The sequence below is a fragment of the Dendropsophus ebraccatus genome, chromosome 9 (genome assembly GCF_027789765.1).
Source record: "Dendropsophus ebraccatus isolate aDenEbr1 chromosome 9, aDenEbr1.pat, whole genome shotgun sequence".
NCBI lineage: Eukaryota > Metazoa > Chordata > Amphibia > Anura > Hylidae > Dendropsophus > Dendropsophus ebraccatus.
In genome coordinates this window covers 28,169,911-28,193,429 of record NC_091462.1, presented here as the reverse complement: position 1 = coordinate 28,193,429, position 23,519 = coordinate 28,169,911, and the positions used below count along the sequence as shown (strand labels likewise).

At 37.7% G+C, this 23,519-nt stretch overlaps 1 protein-coding gene across 1 annotated transcript in view; it reads left to right on the top strand.

Annotated features, from left to right (window-relative positions):
- The first annotated feature begins 896 nt into the window (after window positions 1–896).
- Window positions 897–23,519, top strand: part of FIGN (fidgetin, microtubule severing factor) — a 133,111-nt gene continuing 110,488 nt past the window's right edge. Inside the window, exons 1-2 of the mRNA XM_069982828.1 lie at window positions 897–1,241; window positions 1,832–2,004. Coding sequence (XP_069838929.1) covers window positions 1,980–2,004 — 25 coding nt within the window. The 5' untranslated portion in view covers window positions 897–1,241; window positions 1,832–1,979. The remainder of the gene's footprint in view (window positions 1,242–1,831; window positions 2,005–23,519) is intronic.

Sequence of the window (23,519 nt, the reverse complement as noted above, 5' to 3'; positions counted from 1 at the left end):
TCACTTAGTTTGGAGAGTTTAGAGGGTTAAATCTTTCTAATATATTTAATCTATAACTATATATATATATATAATTTATATACTGTATATATATATATATATATATATATATATATATATATTATATACATAGTGTGTATGTATATAATATATATATATATATATATATATATATATATATATATATATATAAAATTTTTTACTATTAATCATTTTAGAAGTCACACACCAAAATAACTGAACCTGAAAAAGTAACAAAATTAAACCATCTACATAGCCATGACTTTTCCAAATTCACCTAAAACCAGATTGCCCTTCTTTACCCGGGTGCCACAAAGAGCTTCTGCAGCAGCTGTGTTTTCCTAGCTCTGCAGCTCCATCCCAGACCTGTCCTGTATGTAAAAAAAAACTGCAAGTGTTAAGTTTAGTAATATGTGCAGCATTCAGTGTCATTTGTCCCACTCTCCCCCCAGACAAAAGAGCAGCAAACCTGCCCCTGCTTCTCACATGTACTGCAGTAAATCACTGGCAAGTACCCCATGCAAAGCTTCTCTGGTAGAAAATCCCACTGTGTGAGTGCACAGCCATCAATCAGCCCTTCTGTAAACCCCCCCTACTGCATGGTGCAGGCTTGCTGCCTCCTGTATCCCTGCTGCTGCTGCTGCTGAAGATGATGATGATGATCACAAGGAGAAAGCTTCCTATCCCCCCTCTGTCCTTGCACAATGCAAAGCCTGAGCTAAATACATGGAGGCTTGTTGTCTAAGCATTTGGTCAGTGAGCCTTGCACAGAGGAGGAAGTGCTAGCAGCCCATGCATACCTCAAGCTGGAGAGAGAGAGAGGGGCAGGGACAAGGGGAGTGACCACTGCACATCCATCAGAAGCCAGCCTGATGCTTCCACCAGTCCAACCCCCACATACAAGGAAAACAAGATTGCAACCCTGGTGGTAAGGGGTTTATGCTAGAAACACAAATTAAAACTTCAAGGCTTTCTTATTTTTTTTTTCCTACCCCTTTTAAATCTGCATTGATTGTTTCCTTTTGGAGATTGCCAATAACATCCCTATTGCTCTAGTGAGTGTCGTCTGTTGCAGCATGTGCAGAACTCTCTGCTGCTGCTGATCCAAATCATGAACTGCTGCTGCTGCTGCTTTCACTTGAAGAGATTTCCCCATTCATCAGCTAATACAGCAGATCAATGCTCCAGTAACCCATCTGCTGCTGGTGTTCCACATGCAGGTAAGTGGGGACTCCTTCTAGCCTTATTGTTGGGGGGGCTGCTGCAGTCAGTGTTTTTGTTCCTCAGTCTGGGCTTTTGCAGTCAGTTCAGTTACATTGTATCTGTGGAGTTTGTACAATATTTACATGGAGCAGGAAATGTCTGGGAGAACAAGTATCTTTTGCTGAGTGTCTGTATCCTCTTTTCTGGCTGCAGCATTGAAGAGAGGGGGGGGGGTCTTCACTATTTTTATGAATGGGGGCTATTTAATTGTAAATAGGGCTTAAGAAAGTTGGGTGTGGCAAGAATAGAGTGCAACTAAAGTTCTTAAGTGGGTCAGAACTGGGTGGCTGAGAAAGTTTAGGACTAATAGGGAATCAGCATTATAAATGGGGGTGGGGGTTAAGGCAGCATGGTGGGCATATTGTTATCTAGGGGGGGAGGCTAGATGGTTAATTTAATAAAGTCATGTTGGTTTGAATGAGAGTGCATGTAAGACAGTTGTGTGTTTTGTGTGTGTGTGTGTTGCACTTCTCCCTCTTCTTCTTTTGTGATGTGAGATCCTCTTGTGTTGATGTTGTTTTTTCCACCCTTAATTATATGCATGTAGGTTAAATGAATACCTGACGAAAGGGCCCACGTTTCAAGGCAGTGACATTTGATAGCTGAGAGGAAAAGTGGCTTTAATGAAAATCAACCTTTGGAATTCCTGCTTGTGAAAAATTCCCATTCCGCATCTTGTGCTGGCACTAAAAGACATGATCAGCAGCAGCAGTGTATATGGTATGTCAGTTTTGGAATTTACTTCACATGTGTGTAATATAATAATGACAGCTTAATAGCATTTGGGGGGGTAGGGGGGAAGTTGAACTGTTAGCACTTCGTGTATGCAAATACTCCAGGATTCCAAAAACTTTTTCATTTCGCCTTTTTAAGGAATATTCTTTTCCTTACCCAACTATCACCATAATAGACAAGTTTTCATAGTTCTAGGGTCACCACTTGAACTCATTGCGGGAGAGTTCATATTCATTTTTTTTTTGTTCTATATCTCTATATAGACTATTTTTTAATTATGCTTTTGTTGCCCTTTGTTGCTTCATCTCTTATCCCATTATATCCATTTCCATATAATTGGCAAAATCCTGTTTACAACTCAAAATAGCCGGCAATCGATTCACCTAATGATGCAGTTACCAAAGGCTATTTAGCCTATGTTGTTTCTTTTTTATGTGTTTTTTTAATACTTTTTAATTGTTTAAGCAAAACACCGTCTTGACTTTTTTTTAACCTTTTCTCTCTTTTTCATTCCTTATCCCTTCCCTTTACCTTATTATACTAAAAGGTCAGTAGAGATGCAAGGGGAAGGATTTAAAGAGATTTTGGGGAGGTTTAATATTTTTATAAAAATAATAATAATACACTACCATAAAAGACTTTGCAGGATAAATTCCCAATAGGTGATGTACAGGCCATAACTAAGGCATAGTAGTGTAATAAAAAATCTAAATAAAAGCGAGTAACCATAAATATTTATAGTTATCTATTTTGTTAACTTCTACTTTTAATGAAACCTATTGGATTTTTTTTTTTCTTTTGCATTTGTGGTACTTGTTGACATGAAAAGATCAATAAGTAGACTGTTTATTTTGCATGCACATAATCTGCACTGGGAAATGTTTTGTAGAGAGCAGAACCTTTTTTTTTTTTTTTTTTTCTTCTTCTCCCGGAGCTGTTGAAGCGAATTTGATTGCCAGATGGGAGATTTCCCTGTGTGATCTTAAAGCTGTAATATATATTCTGAGCAGATTGGACTTCTGTTGGTGATGAGAAGGATATTACATTTAGAAATTTGAAATAAGCAATAGTACACTGTACATGTGGGTGGGGGGCTAAGGTCTGCACACTAGGCATTATTTTGCCCACTTACATTCATAGATAGGATATATGAAAAATGTAAATTTTTTTATATTTTTTTTTTTATTTTACTTTAAAAAAATTATAGTTAGATCTGTTTACGTTGCTATACAATGTAAAAACCTAATAAACATCACAATTTCTAATATGTAGTGGTGAAAAAAGGGGGTGTCCCAGGGGTACAAATTGTCTATTGAATGCAATGGAGTTGTGGTATTTTGTTTTGGCCTGGAAAAAAAAAAAAGCTGGGAATTAGGGACTGACTCACACTCCAGCCTTCTCTGCTGTTGCAAATTAAAGTGTGTTTTGGTCAGGAAATGAAAGCTACAGTGTGTCTTTTGAACAAGTCGTTTATCAAGAACAACATCTATCATGCTGCGACTTGTCACACTGATCCTCTAAAACTTGGCTTCTATGTGGACACTGCTTTGATGTGTTTTGTTTTTTTTTAATCCCTAAATTTATAAAACAAGTTAGGAAAACAAAAAAATAAAAGAACTCGAGAGCTGTTTAAAAAAAAAAAAATCAATTGCAAAAATAGTTAAAATAAATAAATAAAATCACATGGCACTTACTCACCATGCCAAGTTGTTGTTTTCTTTCTTTTTTTTTTTTTAATAACAGAATGTTCTGCTTTATAGAACTGTATTCCTAGGATACAGCACATGTGTGTTTTCCGTGTGTGTTTACATTGGTGTCATGCATCTTGTTTCGCGATTTATGTCAGGCTTTTAGTTTAGCAAATTTTTGATAGTAAAAAAGAAAGAAAAAAACAACGACAACTTGGGAATTACACTCTAGCCTCCTGATATATTACACCCCCCCCCCCCCTTTTAAGGCTCCAGTGTATTATCATGAAATAAAAGCCATAAAGTTATGGTTTTTAGGTATTTTATTAGCTCGGGGTATTTACATGGAGATATCAGTTCTTGCTGTGAACCGGGTGATTTAGGAGTCATTTATCAAAAGGCAAGCAGGGACACACATTAAAACTGCATTTTGAACTGTTTGTCTTGTGTAAATGCTACTTACACCTTATCGTTGTTGCTTTCAGTGGATTGTAAAGGTTGTTTTTTTTTTTTTAGGTAAAAATACCTAAAAAAAAAGTCTTGTCTTTTTGTTCTTTTTATCTTTTTTTTTTTTTTTTTTTTTTTTTTTTTTATATGTTACATTCCGAATTGTATTTTTGGCCTACTAATTGTCGACAATCATTGCTTTGAGTGTATTTTTTTATTGTAGTTTTATATCTTATCAGTTTTATCATTATTATTTCTATTATTATTGTTATTATTATAGTTCAATATTCTATAGCTTCACCTGGTCTGTGGCTAAACTTTCAGGTTGCTAGTATTGGCTTGCAAAAACTTAAGTCAAAGTCTAGTATTATTTCATGTATAACATTCCAACAGCAACCCCTCCCCCCCACGGGCACACACGTTAAAATCTCTTAATTAGACATATAATTGTTCCTAATTGCTCAGAGGCAAGATGAGTTTTGTTTCCCATTAGTAACCATTCCTAGTCACAAGTATAAAATTCAGCTGAATTCTTTTGTGTCCTTCAAAGCCCAAGTGGTGTATTGTGTCATTTGTGGCTAAACTCCGATCCCCAGGTTGCATTCTGCTACTTCTTGTTTAAATTAGTCTTTCTTTACTTAGGTGTCAGTAATTTTCTCCAGTCCCTACCTCCATTTAACTTTGAGTATCGTTTGTTCTCTTCTAGTTTTGGGAAGCTGAAAAATTTTTTTCATATATTTTTTTCTCCCTCACCCCCCCACTTCCCCCATTTGGAACTGTTGTGACTGTTGAACTCATTTTGACCAGAGACCTTTGCGAGAGACCTGCATGTGTTTGTATTTTAAATTTAGTGGAAGGAAAAATCTGGACTGTCAGATTCAATTAGTGGCAAGTCTTCATGCCGAGCCGGAGCAAATGATTGATCTTGCCGCATTCCTAATCAGCAATTAATCAAACAGTCATCGAAAGTTTTTAGAAATTAAAAAAAAAAAAAAAGCGGAAAAGGATCCATCGTCATCGCCTACGATCCTTAGTCAAAGTTAGTTGACTTTTGTCCAGCGCCGCCAGGGTTAACAAGGCAAACTTTGCAGTACCTTCCCAATGGGACCTAGATGAGCACCGCGTTGCCAGTGGTGCAGTTATGTTTTTTGAGAGGTAACAAGAGGGTTAATCTATACTTATTGTCAGAGTATTGATCGAGTCCTCGGATTAGATCATGATATATTGATTTTTAGGGATAAAACAGCTCTCTTGCTCAGAAACCCTGGAGAGGCATTAAGGTCCAATAGGCTTCTGATTAGCACAACTTAAATAATTGATACATCTGTAGACTTTTTTTTTTTTTCACTGAGTCACTGATAGCGGAATGCTAGAAAATGGATCTGTGGACTGAAAATTTCTATAGAATAAGGAATCGTTATGTAGAGGGAAAAAAAATCATTTCCCATAAGGGGAGGTGGAGGGATGGGGAGCACTTGAATACAGTAGCACAATTCACTGCAAAATACAGTATGGAACACTGGGATTGACTGAGCAATTAGATGATCTTTTCATGTTGGCTTTTATTAGACATGGATATAAGAGGGTGCGGGAGGTGCCACCATATCCATGCAAATATATATATATAATATACACACACACGGATAGGACCCATTGTTAACCCTTTGCTTTGTGGATGAGGAATGCTGCATTACAGGCGAGAGGAACATGGGGGTGAGATTGCTAGATTGCTTGACAACCCTCATGAACCTCTGGTGACTTTAATAGAAACTCCACGTGTTTTGCAAATTGCACAACAATGCAGCCAGGAGAAGAAGCATGAAGACACCTACAGGGACTTATCAATGCTCTACTATGAAATCCATGTTCTATGTTCTATACAATGTAACCATTTATATTCTGTGATACAGAGCTCAGTATCCAATCCTAAAGTAATAAATATTGCAAATCTAGGTTTCTTAGTAACACTTGTAGCTTGTCTGTGTTATTGGCTAGGCGTATGGAGGTGTACGTAAGGGCCAGAGACCTGATGGTTAGCGTTGGATCGTGTCTTATTTTAGCAGCACATGTTACCTTACTAATAGATGTGCAATGGTAAAAGGATGGATAAATCTGTTACATTCTCACTTACACCATCTCTGATGTAGCTGGCAGGTCTCAGCTTGTCGTTTGGCACTAGTCGCTATGATCTTACAATTATGTTTCAGCACTTTCACATAGGACTGCTTGTGAAACCTGCTGGGTTATCTTATCACTTTCTAGCAAAGTCAGTTCTGTCTGTCTCTTCTTATGTATCAAATATATATCTTGTATCCCTCTGTAAATATCTTCTATCTATGTCATTAGATACACATTAGACATCTTACACTCTCTCTCCCTCTCTGGTCTGTCTATCCTTAAATATATTTCTCTCTTTAGATACATATTATACATACATTATCTATCATCTGTGCATCTTTATTGGATTGTTTATCCCATATGTCCCTAATGTATATCTGTCTATCCTTATAAATCTTTATTCTTAGATACATATGGGATACATTGTACTATCTATCTATCTATCTATCTATCTATCTATCTATCTATCTATCTATCTATCTCTCCTTACATAATATATTCCATATATAGCATATGTCTATTCTTAAAAATATTTTATCTCTCTATCCTTAGATACATATAAGATCTATCTATCTATCTATCTATCTATCTATCTATCTATCTATCTATCTATCTATCTATTATCTATCTATCTATCTATCTATCTATCTATCTATCTATCTATCTCTAATGTATATGTACTTATATGATGTACCCCATACATATGTATCTTGTATATCTATCTTTACATTAGGTAGTCTATCTACTTAAATAATGTATCCCATACATATCTTATATATCCTTACATCTGTCTGTCTATCTGTTTATTTATCTTTTTATGAGGTATTTAATTATCTATCTCCTTCAATAATATATTCCATATGTACCTATCAATCCTTATATTAGATATCTATCTATCTATCTATCTATCTATCTATCTATCTATCTATCTATCTATCTATCTATCTATCTATCGATCTATCTCCTATCTATCTCCTATTATCTATCTATCTATCTATCTATCTATCTATCTATCTATCTATCTATCTATCTCTATCCATCATTGATCTATCTGTATGTCTCTCATTCTCCCCCCCCTTATATTATGTATCTCCTCCATCTAATTATATTCTCCAATCCTATATGATTCCTTCTTCCCATCTATAATACTCCATCCTTACCCCATCACCATGTTACATTCCCCAAATTACCTTGTAGCCCATGAAGTCCTATTACTTTAAACCCTTGGTGAGCATAGCTGTGTTTTTCCCCTATATAGAGTATATCAGGCCTGGGTGGGTTTACCCCCCCCCCCCCCCTTTCCTATATGAAATGCATGTCTTAATAAAGCATGAGCCTAATTTCCTGCAATTAGGAAACGCTAATACGAAAATGTGTTGTAATTACTTCAGCATGAAAATGCTGCCTGTTGCCAGGAACGTTGCATTCACGTCCCCGCAGCATCAGCCGCAGCAGCCCTGGCTAGTAACTTAGTTCACAGCTAGACACAAACTGCTGTTAATTCTTTGTTTTTGTTTTGCCTGAACAATAGAGGATTTTTTGTGACTCTGCTCCTCTCTATGAAAGAATCATTCTAAAGCTTGGGATTTGTCACATAATGGGACTTGGATGGGTGAAATCTTCCATGCCAGCATGTTTACTTCAATCCTTGGCTTTAACCCCTTCACCACTGCTATGTGCCCTAATATCTATCTATCTATCTATCTATCTATCTATCTATCTATCTATCTATCTATCTATATCTATGACCAACTAAATCAGTTCGGGAGAGGCAGACCTATTTATAAGAGCTTAAGAAGCCACCCATACTCGCTCTTTTTATATGTAGACGATGCAGCAGAGCTGAGTTTGTCACTTGGTGCAACATATAGCAAAATCATGACGTATCGCCAATTTTACATAAAGCGTAAAACGGGAATGAGGTATCCGGCTCCGTTACATTGGCTTGTAAACTAAGAGGTCATGAGTCATAATAATTACCCGTTTTGCGAGACTTTGTACGCTATTGGCCTCTACCTTATCGGCACCTTAAACCTATGTTGACACGCAGTTTTTTTTGTTTTTTTTATATATAATTGTAATTTTTTTTATGAATTTTGTTTATTGTAACAACACGGAACACAGAATAATACAATGAGCATTAGCATTGGCCTAAAAGAGTACCAGGCGTAGGAAAGAATACATCAACTGTGAAAACATAACATAGCAGTAACCTGTTTTTGTGGTTTAAATTTTTTTTTTTTGTTTATTTATTTTTTACTTTGACCCTTATTTTCAGCCATTTACAGCTCAAAAAATGGGTGTGAGCATAGTCAAAGGTTAGTGTTTTTTTTTTTTTTTTAATACAAAGGATATCTCTTTCCTCTATCTATCAGTCTGTAATAAAACTGGGTGTCCATATTCTATATAGTCTATATAGTGATTTGCGATATTCCATTGCCATGTCATTTACTGTACACAAGACTGCAGACAACATAAAGTATACTTTTATTGTATTGTTATCCCGCACAGTTCAGTGACAGAGTCTGCTCTGCTACATCTGTGTGTAAACTGAGATCTAATAGGTGATCGAATAATTAAGCGTTTTGCAGAGAGACAATAGCTGGTAGACCAATGGGTCTTCCCTCACTGACACCTGAAAGGTTAACTAGCTTTTTTTTTTTTTTTTTTTAAATAGAAAAGGGCATCTCCCTCCCTCATCCAGCGCAGAGTCTGCAATGAAACTGGGTCTGTAAATATTTCATAAGGAAAATAGTTTCGCCTGGTACCTGTTTGTAGGAAAGAGGTTAAATTATGTCACTTGCAGAGGATCTTAAATGACTTCACTTAACCCCATCCAGGCGAGCTACAGCTGATTTCCCTAATAAAATATTCACACTATCCTATGGGCTGTGAGATTACACTGGAGCCGATGGTAATCGCTTCACCAAATGCCTGGATTGTCCTCTATCTATCCATCGTCTATCTATCTATCTATCTATCTATCTATCTATCTCCTATCTATCTATCTCCTATCTATCTATCTATCTATCTATCTATCTCCTATCTATCTATCTATCTATCTATCTCCTATCTATCTATCTATCTATCTATCTATCTATCTATCTCCTATCTCTCTCTCCTATCTATCTATCTATCTATCTATCTATCTATCTATCTGACTGTCTGTATATCTACTATCTCTAATCTATCTATCTATCTATCTATCTATCTATCTATCTATCTATCTATCTATCATCTATCTATCTATCCCCCTCTTTAGGCTGAATGATGCTGTCAGTCACTCACTACAGCTTTAGATCTTGTATGTAGAACATTTTCCCATCTGTTGCTGGTAACACCATAGAAAAGTCATTGTGTTAGCTCTATCAATGCTTTTTCAGGTTTGTATTTCTTATGTTGGCGCTTTATGACTATCTAAGCACTTGGCCATGATTCCTGCTACTTGTTGGAGTATTTTAGGCTGTGTATTCATCAGGTGCTATAGGAATAGAATGGTTTTACGTCAATGAAGACACCTTCACCCCTGACTGGCAGACAAAGACTATGTGAAAAATTATATTATACTTATTAGATTTATGATATTTGCCTCTTAGAAGTACATGTTAGCGTATAAGACTTATATCAGCATGCATCCTATTCTTTTTCTTTGCTCTCGCTGATACTCTATAAAAAATTGTATATCGTTTTACCCCCACTTGTTGAATGTAAAGTTTGGGAGAAATATACAATATTTTCCAGATATTTTATTTTATATTTTACATCTAATACTTTAATGTTGGTTTATATTCTTTTATATATTTTTAGACATTTTTTGTAAATATTATTTCATCTATAAATGTGTCTCTTTCTCCCATATGTATTATCTATCTCTGTCTTATATATATATATTCCCTCTGTGTCATGTACTGTATCCTATTTATATCTACCTTCCTTAAAAATTATCTATTATCTCTATCTATCTATTTATCTATCTATCTATCTATCTATCTATCTATCTATCTATCTATCTATCTTTGATCTCTCTGAAATATATTATCTATCTCATATATAATGCCTATCTATTATGTACTGGATCCTATATGTATCTATCTGGTATCTATTTTATATATCATTTTTGTATTTTCTATCCATATATATGTATTATATTTTTGTGTTCATATCTATGTATATATGTGTTGTGTTTTTTTAGATTATGTGTGTATATAGTTATACATGCCTTTGTAGACATGTACCTTTTTTTTTTTTTATCTCTATTTGGAAATATTTTTTACACTCACGCATTGGTCACATAGATGAAGCCGCGTTGCCCATGAGCGGGTGGATGTACTGTAGATCATTGAGCTGCCTCGACGTGACCTGTAGAAGTGTTTACAAATTTAGCTCCTTGTGCTAATTGTATCCACATCTTCGGGGATGAAGTTTAGCAAATATGTTCATTTTCATAGACAACTTAATAATAACTATTTTGTTCTATCTGTGAGGCCCACTCACAACCCTGAATGGAAATATATTGTGTTTATTGATCCTCTATCCCTTCATTGATAACACATTCTGTTTTCCAGCCTTTGAAAGTGACTGGGGCGGTGGTGTGTATATATGTGGTTTCTATGCATTATTATTATTTATTTTTAGAGTGTCCTTGGCTCCAGGGTGCAGTATGTAAGATAATGGGTTAAAATACGTATCATAACACAAACACAAGTACAAGTGATGTAAAATAGTAAATGGTGAACTGATACAGCAGGAGAGAGGGCCCTGCCCGGGGGGATTACAGTCCACAAGATCTTTTTTTTGCGGCCAAATGTTACTTTAAAGTTTATATGAAGATATACATTGGTTGGTGTGTTTTTGTGGCATTTTTTGTCTAAGTATGGGTATGACTTGTTCTATGAGGTTTTTCTCATTGGCTTCTCTATTGGCTTTGGAAGACACACACCAGGAAAGGCATCTATGAAGTGTCACTAAAAACATAAAACATAAAAAGTTGATGCTTTAAGGGCATTTTTAATGCATTTGAAACTGTCAGAAAATATCTCCGTGTGAACGAAGCCTGAACCTTGCTGCCCCCCAGTCTTGTGTACTGTCTTCGATTTGCTCCACCTGTAATACTTTATGAGCTACTAAACCTATAAACATCATATTGATCAGTATGATAGCCGGACTCCTATAGAGGTAGCAGAGCTGAATTAGTCAGTCAACATCTTGGTCATAGTAGTAGTAGATGTTCGGAATAAACTTCCAGCAGATGTGGTAGGTAAAACTATAATAACTAAATGTAAATCTGCCTGGAATATCTATCCTAAGATAATAAGAAAGGAAATCCGAGATGGACCAAGTGGTCTTTTCCTGCCGACAATCTTCTATCTATCTTCTATGAATCCTTGAGTTAGCAGGTTTACTGACGCTTGTATGCAAAATCCCATAGTACATATCATGATTTCTGTGCATGAAACCACCTATAGTTTTCTGTTTATAAATTGTCTGCATTTGCCAAAAGGCTCCGACACCTTTAACATAGGTTCCTTCATGACGGTTTTTTTTATTACTACAACATCATCATCATTCACAAAGTAAGGTCGGGTTCACACTATGTAAAAAACAGCCGTATTTCATAACAATGGCCGTATTTGCACAAACAATGGCCGTTATTTGCTAAATAACGGCCGTTGTTTGTGCAAATACGGTCGTTTTTATAAAATACAGCCGTGTTTTTTACGTAGTGTGAACATAGCCTAATGCTGCAACTTTTTGGCATTGACTAGGTCGGCCAAGCATTTAAATGTTGGGTTACGTTTTTCAAGGCCATGGTGGGGGCATTAGCCATTGCTGCATAGGTATGAACCCGTGTTACAGGTTTTGCAGTCAATCAGTTACTCAATGAATCTGTATGTGTATTGGATGAAGCAGACGGAAGTTTGAGATTTGGTGCAGCCCATTGTGATTCCTCGATTTGTTCTTTTACACCTATTGCATTATCATAGCTTAGGCTAGATTTTTTATTTTTTTTGCTAAAAAACATATGGAAACATATACATGTTTAGATCCATAATTGTATCACCCAGTGAGTGAACCGCTACATACAGCACAAAGCAAATATATACAAATTTGGTCCACACTAACTCTATTAAATATGCCTTGTATGCATTTTTTTGCAAAAACATTCAATTCTGGCAAATATCTCAAACTCAAGGTTTCCATGATGCACCGTTAAAGCAAATTCAGCTCTGCTACATCCTTTTTCTGTCCTTATGTTGAAAAGCTATAATTCCTCCCTTGCTAAGAAACAATCAGCGTCTGTTGGTTTGAGTGGCCCCACAGCCATGGTACCAAGAGGGTTAAGTATCCCGCTGTTGGTTGAGAAGACTCTATTTGTAGACTTCACCAGGGAGATTTGCCATTTCCACAGACTTAACAGGCTATTGGTATCACAATGTGATGCCTGAGATACATTTAAATCAAGCAGCTGTTTCAAGTTGCAGCAGAAATCTGCAGTGGAAAGTCCAACAAGAATATATCTGAATGCTCTTGTAGGCTCACCATTTATTTTCAAAAGCTATTTTTGACATCACTCAAGGATGGCTCAGCTATGAACAGTCAAATCAAAAGAGCTCAAAGAAGTAAAAAAAAAAAAAAAAAAAAGAGAGAGAGAGAGAGAGAGAAAGGAAACGTAACTAGATTCTTTTATTCCTTCGGAAACCCAGATGCTTACAAGATTGTTTCAGTGAACAGAAAGAATTGAGCCTATATTTAATCTTCTGTTGCTGTGTGTAGGAATGTTGGAAAAGCCTTCATAACAGAATGTTTGTGCCGTATCTCTCATGGTAATTTCATCTGAGTTTTTTTTTTCTTGTACACATTCGCTGTTTTTTTTCCTTACTGAATAAAGCATGGCTACGGAAGTGTCTATGGTCTCATTCAGAATCCATCTCTACTGTGTGTAGGACTTTGGATGTTTTTGAAGGTTGATATTTTTGGCAAATCCAGATAAGTCAACACTATAAAGAGTTATATTTGATAACTACTTAATTCTGTGATACATCCGTGACTTATGGTTCTTTGGGTTAAACTTTGTTTTGACTTTTAAACTCTTGATCTTGCCCTAGACAATCTTGGCTTATAGTTCATTGTGAGGACCATGTGGTAGGTGGGATGTCTATTAGCTGCTGTAGTCAACTGCAATCTTGACAACCAGTATTTTTTGGATAGGGTTTTATTGGTTATTGTGGTTTAGTGAAAATGTTTGGACATAAGGTCTACTGATGAACTTCTAAAGGCAGAAGGTCATTGACTTTAAAGTTTACCTGTCATTATGCAGGTCTACCCATTTGTCGGTGCTCCTGGCGCAGGAAGATTGGGTGACTATGGATACATCCACACTGAGGGAGTTCTGTTTAAAAGCCCTGTTGAATCAGAGTAGGGCTTGTGAACGTAATTCACCTGGTGTGCTCTTATCCGTTATTACCGGATCTTCCGGCAGCAGGAGTAACTGCACGCCAATGGGGTAAAGCTGCCTAATAACGCAGTACTATAATGCCGCTGGCATTGTGTTTAGACAACAGTATAAGGAAAGGGGGGCCTTATGACTTCGAAGAAGGCCCAGACATGATGGATTTTCACTGCCTGACCCTTATTGTTCTCAGAGGTATAAGCTGGCACCAGAGCTGTTTGGCTGTAGCTTGCCCCCCCCCATCTCCACATCTCCATGATAACTGTTGGCTTGAAGTTGTTGAAGGTATATAGGCACTTTAAAGGTCCCCATATACCTTATACTTTGTTAGCTGTACCTGCCTGTGTAAGGTGTATAGGGCTCTCTCGACTGTGCACCTACGGATGATGTCAGACGTGATGGAAAATAGCTGCCTGACCCCATTGTTCTGGGAGAGACAAGTCACAGTGAGAGCTTCTCTGACTGCAGCTTAACCCTCCCACAGAGAACACAGAATACCTTTTGTGTATGGGAGAACTGAAAAGCCTTCATACGAAATCCAGTTTGGATAAGAGGGTGGTCTTCTCAAAGAGATGGTCTTCTAGAGAAGTTTTACTATTCCTATTTTTGGTGGATAGGAAGGATGAAGAGCCAGAACTCAATTGACATTCAATGTACTATATACACACAGAGTATGTGAAGAGTTGTGGGATGTCAAAAAGTATTACTTTGAGTTTTTCGAGTCAAGATAAGAATGTTAAGTCAGGAAAAAGTCTGCTGCTTTTTATTTTTTTCCCATTTCTTTCTTGACTAATTGATCAAAAAGTGTTGATTCTTAAGGCTTTTTCCTTTTTAAATACCTCCTCACATACAACTAAAACTATCAACAGGTGTCCTTAATGCCACAAGGCAAGTTGAGATGAGATCTTTTTCTCTCGTGGAATCATCTTTCGCTACAATGAGGCAATTAACAGCAAAATGTCTCAGTGGGCAAATTCCAGCTTGGGGCTACGTTGTTGATGGGAACATTTTGGCTACTTGAGAATTTTTTAAGTGTAATTCCCACTGTTGCCTTTATTTTTCTTCCACGGGATGCCGTTAGACTTACATTGAAGTGAATATCGGAACTTGAGTAGAAAAAACCTGATGCCGTCCCATTTAATTGGTCGTATTGCCGTCAATTGACTTACAATCTCCTAAATGATCACAAGTTTTGGAATGCAGATAATCCCATTCTTGTCTGACTGAGTACAGGTATTAGTCCTATAATTTAGAATGTTTAGCATCTCCATGACAACTGATATGCTTTGAAGTATTTGTACAATCTAAATCTTATCTCTGGTGATAACAGGGCTTGTAATCTGGTGCACGGGCAGACATTGGTCTTCAAAGAAAAAATCCTGCCAGTTGTTTGACTAATGTTGGCGGTGTCATTTGTTTAAAGACATTAAGTGGAAAGAACAATAATTAGCAGTTAACATTGTAAATGAAGTGAAGATGCCTGTGTGTATAAGGGACAGCCAGGGACAAGCTATGTGACACTTGCTTCTGGAGCCCTCTTGACACTGAGATGTATGTGGCTTTTCGAGACACCTGACAGTAGAAGACAGATGGTTTGCCGGCCATCCTTGATAGCATATGAATATAAATAAGTCTCTTTAGAGATTATAATCGGGGTCGATTGTAGAGCTGATATGGCCCATTACCCAAGCACTCATAAGGCCCTTGTGAAAGTGGTGATGTGTTGATCACTATGACAGTTGTTTATACTGTATTTGTGGCAGTTTTTATATATAACACAGCACGCTACATAGATGATAGATGTACGATCTGACTTATGTGGTCAGTATTTTACTCTTTAGTGGGAAGTATCTGGATTTTGTTTGGTTTGGCTCGATACTTATATTTTATGTGCATGAAGTTAGTTTTACATCAGTCAGGCCACATGCAACAGGCTTAACGCACTGAAGTATGTAGAAATGACTTCTCCTTTTACAGTATAAGTCATCCTGTGTGTCATATGATCAGAGATACGGAGTTCTCGGGGATGTGGAGGTCTTAGTAGTTAGGCTGTGTTTACATACTGTAAAATCAAAACAAAAGAACAGCTGTAAAAATAAAATATATATTTTATCAAATAATGTGTTCATTTTTTAAAACAATGTTTGCATTGGCGACTATTTCTAAGGGCAGTTATTATTTACCTGTTTGTTTTTTTTTGTTTCTTTTGTTTTGATTTTACATTGTGGTGGGTTGGTAATTGATAAAATTTTATGCTAAGAACACGTTTGTAAATGTTTATACGAACATGGCGCTAACCGTTCGTGTTTGCCGATCACATCACATTTGTGCGAGGACCGGAATGGTTATATCGATCATTTTCAAACATATTCGAACATGTGAACATTTATTTTGCGATGTAAGCACTTGTACAATTTACGATTTGCACCCGATAATCTGTACGCATGTGCGTAACTCTAGACCGAAAAGTATGCAATGCTGTAATTTACCCTTTGCGCCTGATAATCTGTACACATGTGCATAAACCGAAAAGTACGCTTTTACTGTACAATTTTGATATGTTGGTGAATATTTGTCGAAAATGACCCGATCATGATGATTTTTTTTTTTTTGTTTTGGTTTGGGATCCGAATCGAACATCGGGATGTTCACCCATCAGTACTCTTAAGGCTATGTTCATACTATATGATGCGTAGTGGGAACATAGTCTTAATATCTATATCAGCATTTGCAGTGTGCTTTTTCACCTTTCTGTTTTTGTGTTTGATTTTACAGTGTGTGAACTTTGCCTTATAGTTATAGCCCAACAGGAAGAGGTTATAGAGGCAAATAGGAAGCATGGGGCAAGATACTTGGAGGAGCACTACATCATCGCCTGGTTCTAGTGATCAGAGGAGGTCTTTGAACCAGAATGTCCATTGCCATTTCAGAATTTTGTTCACCTTTACAAAGTAGAAATGAGCAAATTTACAGTAATTTGGGGCTGGCAAAACCCAGAGCGCTTAGCATTTAACTCCTGGTGGCTGAAGAAGATGGATGCAGCCCTAGGGCTGCTTAGACAACGTGGATACAGCCTATGGCCTATGACTGTATCCATGTTTTCCAGGCAGCCCCAAGGCTGAATCCATTTTCTCCGTCCACTGGGAGTCAGATGCAGAGCAATCAGTGTTTTGCAAACCTTAAATGACTGTACATCCGCTCATCTATAGTTGAAAGTATAAAATGTGGGGTTGAGTATTCTAGATTTTATTTTACCCAGTATCTAATAAATAAAGGAATTGCTTATAATATCAAAGAATGTCCAACAAACAATATTCAGATCTTGGCTTTTAATCTTTAGGATGATATTTACAGCTGGTGTAAAATTAGGTTAAATAGATGTTGTAAAGGGCTGTTATCATTTTATGACACCAAACTGGCTTTTAAAGGGGTTGTCCGGCGATAAAAAATTATTCACAGAATAACACACATTACAAAGTTATACAACTTTGTAATGTATGTTATGTCTGTGAATGGCCCCCTTCCCCGTGTTTCCCCCCACCCACGCTAGACCCGGAAGTGTGGTGCATTATACTCACCGCATATCGTGTCGTCCACGGTCTCCGATCCTCAGCAGTGACGTCTTCTTCGGGAGCTTGGCGGATCTTCCCGAGTGCCGGCCACCCTCTGCAGCGTCATCCGAAGCTCAGCCGCGATTGGCTGAGCATAACTGTGCTCAGCCAATCGCGGCTGAGCGGCTGATGACGCGGCCACGTCATCAGCTGCTCAGCCGCGATTGGCTGAGCACAGTTATGCTCAGCCAATCGCGGCTGAGCTTCGGATGACGCTGCAGAGGGCGGCCGGCACTCGGGAAGATCCGCCAAGCTCCCGAAGAAGACGTCACTGCTGACGATCGGAGACCGTGGTCGGCACGCGACAGGTAATGTATAGCGCACCACACTTCCGGGTACACGGGTGGGGGTGGTGGGACACGGGGAAGGGGGCCATTCACAGACATAACATACATTACAAAGTTGTATAACTTTGTAATGTGTGTTATTCTGTGAATAATTTTTTATCGCCGGACAACCCCTTTAAGTGATACTGTCACCTGCCCTTACTTCATTTCATCAGTGGACGGGGTCACCTAGGCGGGCCTTCACGGCTGTGATGTCCCATCTCTCTGCTGGGAAGATGGCCCAACTGACATGAAGCCCCGCCTAGGTGACACTGTCCACCAATGAAATGAAGCCATTTAAGAGCAGAAAGAAGACACAGACAAGTTTTATACAGGTATATGTCCAATGTTTAGCATCTAACCATCTAATTTTTTTTCATGGCTTTTGTCCTCTAATGTGATTTTAAAATTTCTAGGATATTAGGGGATTTCTAGGCTGTGTTATTATATAAACCCATGGCTGGTTTATGGCTGTATCTGCTTCAGATCCATGAGAATGGGGCCACTGTGAAATTCTCTCAACAGTGGATGGGCATATGGAGTTAACATATGCATAATACAGCGTTTGCATTTTTAATAACTGCAAACAGAACATCAACCTTATGGAATAGTATGGTCTGCTGCAATCTAATGCATACACAGACTTCTGGAAAAATAACCTATACTGCATGGTAAACTATTTTTTATTACACAGGAGCCTAAGGGCAACTTATGGCACTGTATAACTATATGCTTACATATCTCGGAGGTGTCCATGAGTTATATGTTGGTAAAGCCTTCTTATGTACACCCCTCTCATACACAGCTGTGTGCTCAAAGCATGGCAAGAAACAGTAGATATTTTTTATTCATTCATTAACCTCTAATAATCTCTTTCTGCGTGCTTTTAGAGAAACTCCACCTCAGACATGCTTATAAGTAATACTTATGAAACTTCTGAGTCCACTTTTTACTTTTACAAGCATGTGGTAGTATATAGAAAATATAGCAAATGCTGCTAAATCTGTCAGCCATTGGAGAGTGAATCTATCTATTCAAAGTAGTTGTCACGGCACTCCCAGTAAGGTGTAGCAAAAAGGTGTTTTATTCAAACAAAAGTCAGCACAGCAAACATAAAGTCAGCCACTTTATGTTTGCTGTGCTGACTTTTGTTTGAATAAAACACCTTTTTGCTACACCTTACTGGGAGTGCCGTGACAACTACTTTGAATATTACTGAGAATCCTGTGGTTGGAGGATTTGTGCACCGGCACCCGCAACGTGCAACTGTGCTGCTGATTATACCTCAAGATATCTATCTATCTATCTATCTATCAGAACGTGGGTACAGAGTCGCTTTAAATAGCCATTTCAGAAATACACATTGATCGCCTATCGATTACACAATCAGTTAGTGATCAGTATGGGGGAGGGGGTGGGTCTCACCCACCAGACCCTCACCAATCAACACTTTCTCTGATCACATACTGTACGTATGGCCTATGCTATGTGTAAGCTATCAGTGTGTATTCCTGGCAAGCCCTTTTAATGTACTGCACTTATTAGTGTATGTTGCATTTGTCAGGTGCTTCAGGTTAGGTGGGTGACTTCTATATGAGCTCATGTAGCTCCACAGGAAGCTCTATGTAATATCCTAGTCAAACACAGAAATAGAGACAGAAAAGGCTATGTTCAGGTGAGGGGTATACTCCATAGATATATGAACAGTAGTGCAAGAAAAAAGTAAGTCCTTAACCCATGCAAACAAATCAAATTGCTGTTTTTTTTCTCCCCTTTTTTCTTTAAGCCACTCTGTTCCTCTTATGCATGCATGTAGAGTAGTACAAATGTGCAAAAGTTCCGGTTCATGCAAATCTAGACAATCGTGCTTGAATCTCACTGCCTGGAGAAGGTGGATTTCACCCTAGGATTGCCTGGTAAACATAGACGTACCTTCCAGGCAGTCGTCGGGCTGCATCCACCTTCTCCAGGCAGCAGGATTCAAATGCAGTTTGTTCGGGTTCGTGCAAAGCTGAACTTTTGGCACGTTCTCTCTTCTCTACATATTTCTATTATTAGACAACTCTTTGAAAGTTTTTATTTGTCCATGTTTTATACGTATAGGCTATGAGACACTATACGTATAGGCTATGTAGCATGTCATCTATTTCTAGACCGACTGAAGTGTTGTTCAAAGAAAGTACAGAAAAATGTCTGCCCACATGATCTGACATATCTTAGTATGTAAAAATATGGCTACTTTGATCATTGGCTGTGTATGGTATCGAAGGGAATGGAGCTGAACTGCATGAACAGACATGGCCTGTTGACAAAAACTACCATTTTTTAAATGAACTTTGACTTTTTTTTAAAGAGTTTATACTGAACTATAACTATACTGAAAGGCTACTTTCCTCCAAATATAACATCTACAGGTTATGCGTTCCATTGCAACCCAACTCCATATAAATATAGTTGAGTTGTAATACAGCACACAACCTGTGTACAGGTGAGGTGTTGTATTTGATAGAAATCTGACTTTTTTCATATTCCTGACAATCCCTTTAAGTGTTTAGAGAAACATTTACGTAAAAATTCCTGAATGCTACGAGCAGTTCAGTAGAGTCTGTAGAGGTTTTCTGCTATTATAGAAGATGTCTTTTGTGATGCACAAAACAACTGGTTACACAGATACAACGTTAAAAAAAAAGAAAAGTATGAATTTTTTTGTTTATAAAGCCGAGATGATGTCTAGTACGCTACTTTTGCTGCCTTCTAAGAGGTGTTTATCTCTAGAGATGTGGCTGAGTGAAAATTGATATAAGTTGTTATATCTGTTTTTATTAGATTGTTTGTACAACGTTTCTTATTGCTTTTGGCTACAAAGATGACGGGAAACATAAAAGAAGAGGCAAAACATAAAAATCTGGATGTCCTACTCCTGTACCTAGTTCTTGAATGAATCTTTTTGCCATTTTTTGGAAGACCCTAAATCAGTGAAACAAAATAGCTATAAGTAGTTGCGGAGGTAGCAGTTGTACCCTGGGGCACGTGTCTAAATGTGTCCAGGGGCCCCTCTGCTTTATAATAAGAAACTGGTATTCTAAATGACACGTTAGGTTAGGGGCTGTGTTAATAAGATCATATTGGGGTTCAGGGTAAAGTTCAGTTTTACGAGAAGAGAGCGGTTGAAAGTTTCTGTCCCCACTCTGTTTGGGGGACAGTTTAAAGGGGTTGTCCAGCGAAAATCTTTTTCATTCAAATCAACTGGTTTCAGAAAGTTATATAGATTTGTAAATTACTTCTATTTAAAAATCTCAAATCTTTCCGTACTTTCTAAGACAAGTTGATATGAAAGAATTTTTTTGCTGTTGTTGCTGGATAAGCCCTTTAAATTGGGAGTCTTTCTTGGACACATGGCCATGTGCGTTTCATTCATTTCCTTCTAGAGATTAGTAGCAGTCTTAATACTCAGACCTCGGCCAAACAATGGCATGTTAAAAGTTTTTTAATTTTTTTTATGACCGTTATTATTTAATATGGTTAAAAGGTTTTAACATTTTTACTGCTATAAAAGAAAACATAACGAACATGTTATGCTTACCTCTCCAGTGTATCCTGCAGTCAGTAGCAGCCGTTACTTTCGGGACGAGCTTGTCTTGCCAACTCTGGCCATGGCACTGTCTCGTCTCACTAAGTGATTAGTTGAGCAGGCTGTCACTCCGGAGATGAGCTTGTTCTAAAAGTAATGGCATCTACAGACAGTGGGGGACACCAGTGACCGCATCGGGACATGGGGGGAGCATGGAGAGGTAAGTATAACATGTTTGTTATGTTTTCTTATATGGCAGCAAAATATTCAAAATGTGCAAGAGCTGGATAACCCCTTTAAGTTATATGAGCCACAAATTGTGTGTGTGCTCCATCATTGTCCTTTAACAGTTGCAGAACTATATAGAACTTTGATTTTTTTTTTTCCGATGCACCTATTCTAAGGCTTCATGATACCACATCGATATGGTTAACACAAAAAGTGTTTCTTTTTGTTTGTTTGTTTTTTGTTTATTGAGAGATATTCAACCATCCACACAACTTTATTAACAAACACCGAGCAAATATCCTGTTCTCAGCTAAAGTGTGTCCCAATTATGACATGTAAGTGAAACCGATCACACTGTGAGGGGCCTTGGCATCCCTGACCTTTCAGAATGGTTTCTAAATTATCGCCCTAAGCATCTCACATTAAGGGCAAAGCCTCTAGCAACAGAACCTTGTGAGAGTTTTACTTGCTACATAACGGTCATCTGTGTTTGGCAACATTATCTAAGTGATGTAGGTGTATATTTAAAATGCATGTTCAATATTTCATGGTACAACCATTTAGTTTTCCATTCATAAAATAAATATGAATTGTAAATTTTGTTTAGATTGAAAATATTTTTCACTTGTAAAAATGGTTTTGCAGCTGTTAATCATTTTGGACAGTGCATTGGTTGATCCATAGATTCTAAAAGAATACTAAATATTTAGCTTGTAGGTCATAGACTATATTTGAATGTTTTTGTTTTTTTTACAGAACCATAATCCATTTTACAGATCCGTTTCCTGGTAGGGCTCATTGACTTAGGTTGGGTTCTTGCATAGTATTTGTAACCAAAACGAGGAATGGAACCAGCACAGTAAAAAGCTATGATTGAAAAAAAAATGCACCTTTTTGGAATTTATTTTGGAATCTACATTTAATTTTTAAAAAATGGACAAAAAATTACCTATATTTGGAAGATTATTTAGCTTTTTTAATGTATGTTCACTGTAGTTTCCTTTTTAGTTTGTATTAATTTTTCAATGTTGATGGTTGAGTGGGCTATCACTAATATCCTATTAGGCCGTCCAGCCCTTCTCTTTTGACTAAAGAACTTTTTAATTTGTATGTGATAGTATTAACTTGTAATGATTTGACAGGTTGTTTTGTATGTCATTCAAGCTTAGGAATTTCTACATAGCTTGGAAAGTGGAGGAACAGTCTAGAACAGGGCTGGAGAACCTTTGGCCTTCTGACTGTGGCTAAGCTACAATTCTCATCATACCTGCTTTGGCTGTCCAGGCATGATGGGTATTGTAGTTTTGCAACAGCTGGAGGGCCGTTTTCCCATTCATGATCCAGAAAATTGAAAATCGCAGTAACTGGTATTTGGGTTCACATGGCTTTAATGTAAAAAGTTCTATGTTTCTTTCTGTAGAACTGCAGTGGGTTTGTAGACAAAATAGAGAGCCTAAACTTCTTATAGCTATGCAGAACCGTCCTTAGTCTTCATGTACAGTACTTGTATGCCGTCTCCCGATGGCCCTTTTTCTCTGTAAGCCATAATAAAGCGTGACTTTTTTCATGGATCTTGTATAAAAATGGATGCATGCTAAGATACAGCATAGGTGTCATGTTACAGATCTGTAGTATAACCATCTGCACAAAGCCTAACTGTTCATTTTTATTGTGCAAGCTGCAGACATGAACAGATAGTTTACAGGGCAATAAAGTCAAACATCCCAGTGTTTCAGGTTATATGTGTTCGATATCTTATAAAACAATGTTTTTCTACTAGGCTGAAGTGTCCAGGAGGTGGAGACCAGCAACTAAAGTAAGACAGTATTGCAAGTCTCCTTACTCCCATCAGCCCCCTGTCCTGATTGACTAACATACAGCCGTGGGCTCTGCCTCCAAATCCTTTGTATGCACCAGTGTTGGTAGTTAAGGTGCCCATGCAAAAATCGGAGACAGAGCCTGATGTTCTAAGCCCAGTCTTCTATGTCGACCAGGACAGGCAGGAGGAGCCGGGAAAAATGCAGTGCTGCAGCAATTCAGCTGCTGGTCTCCACCTCCTGG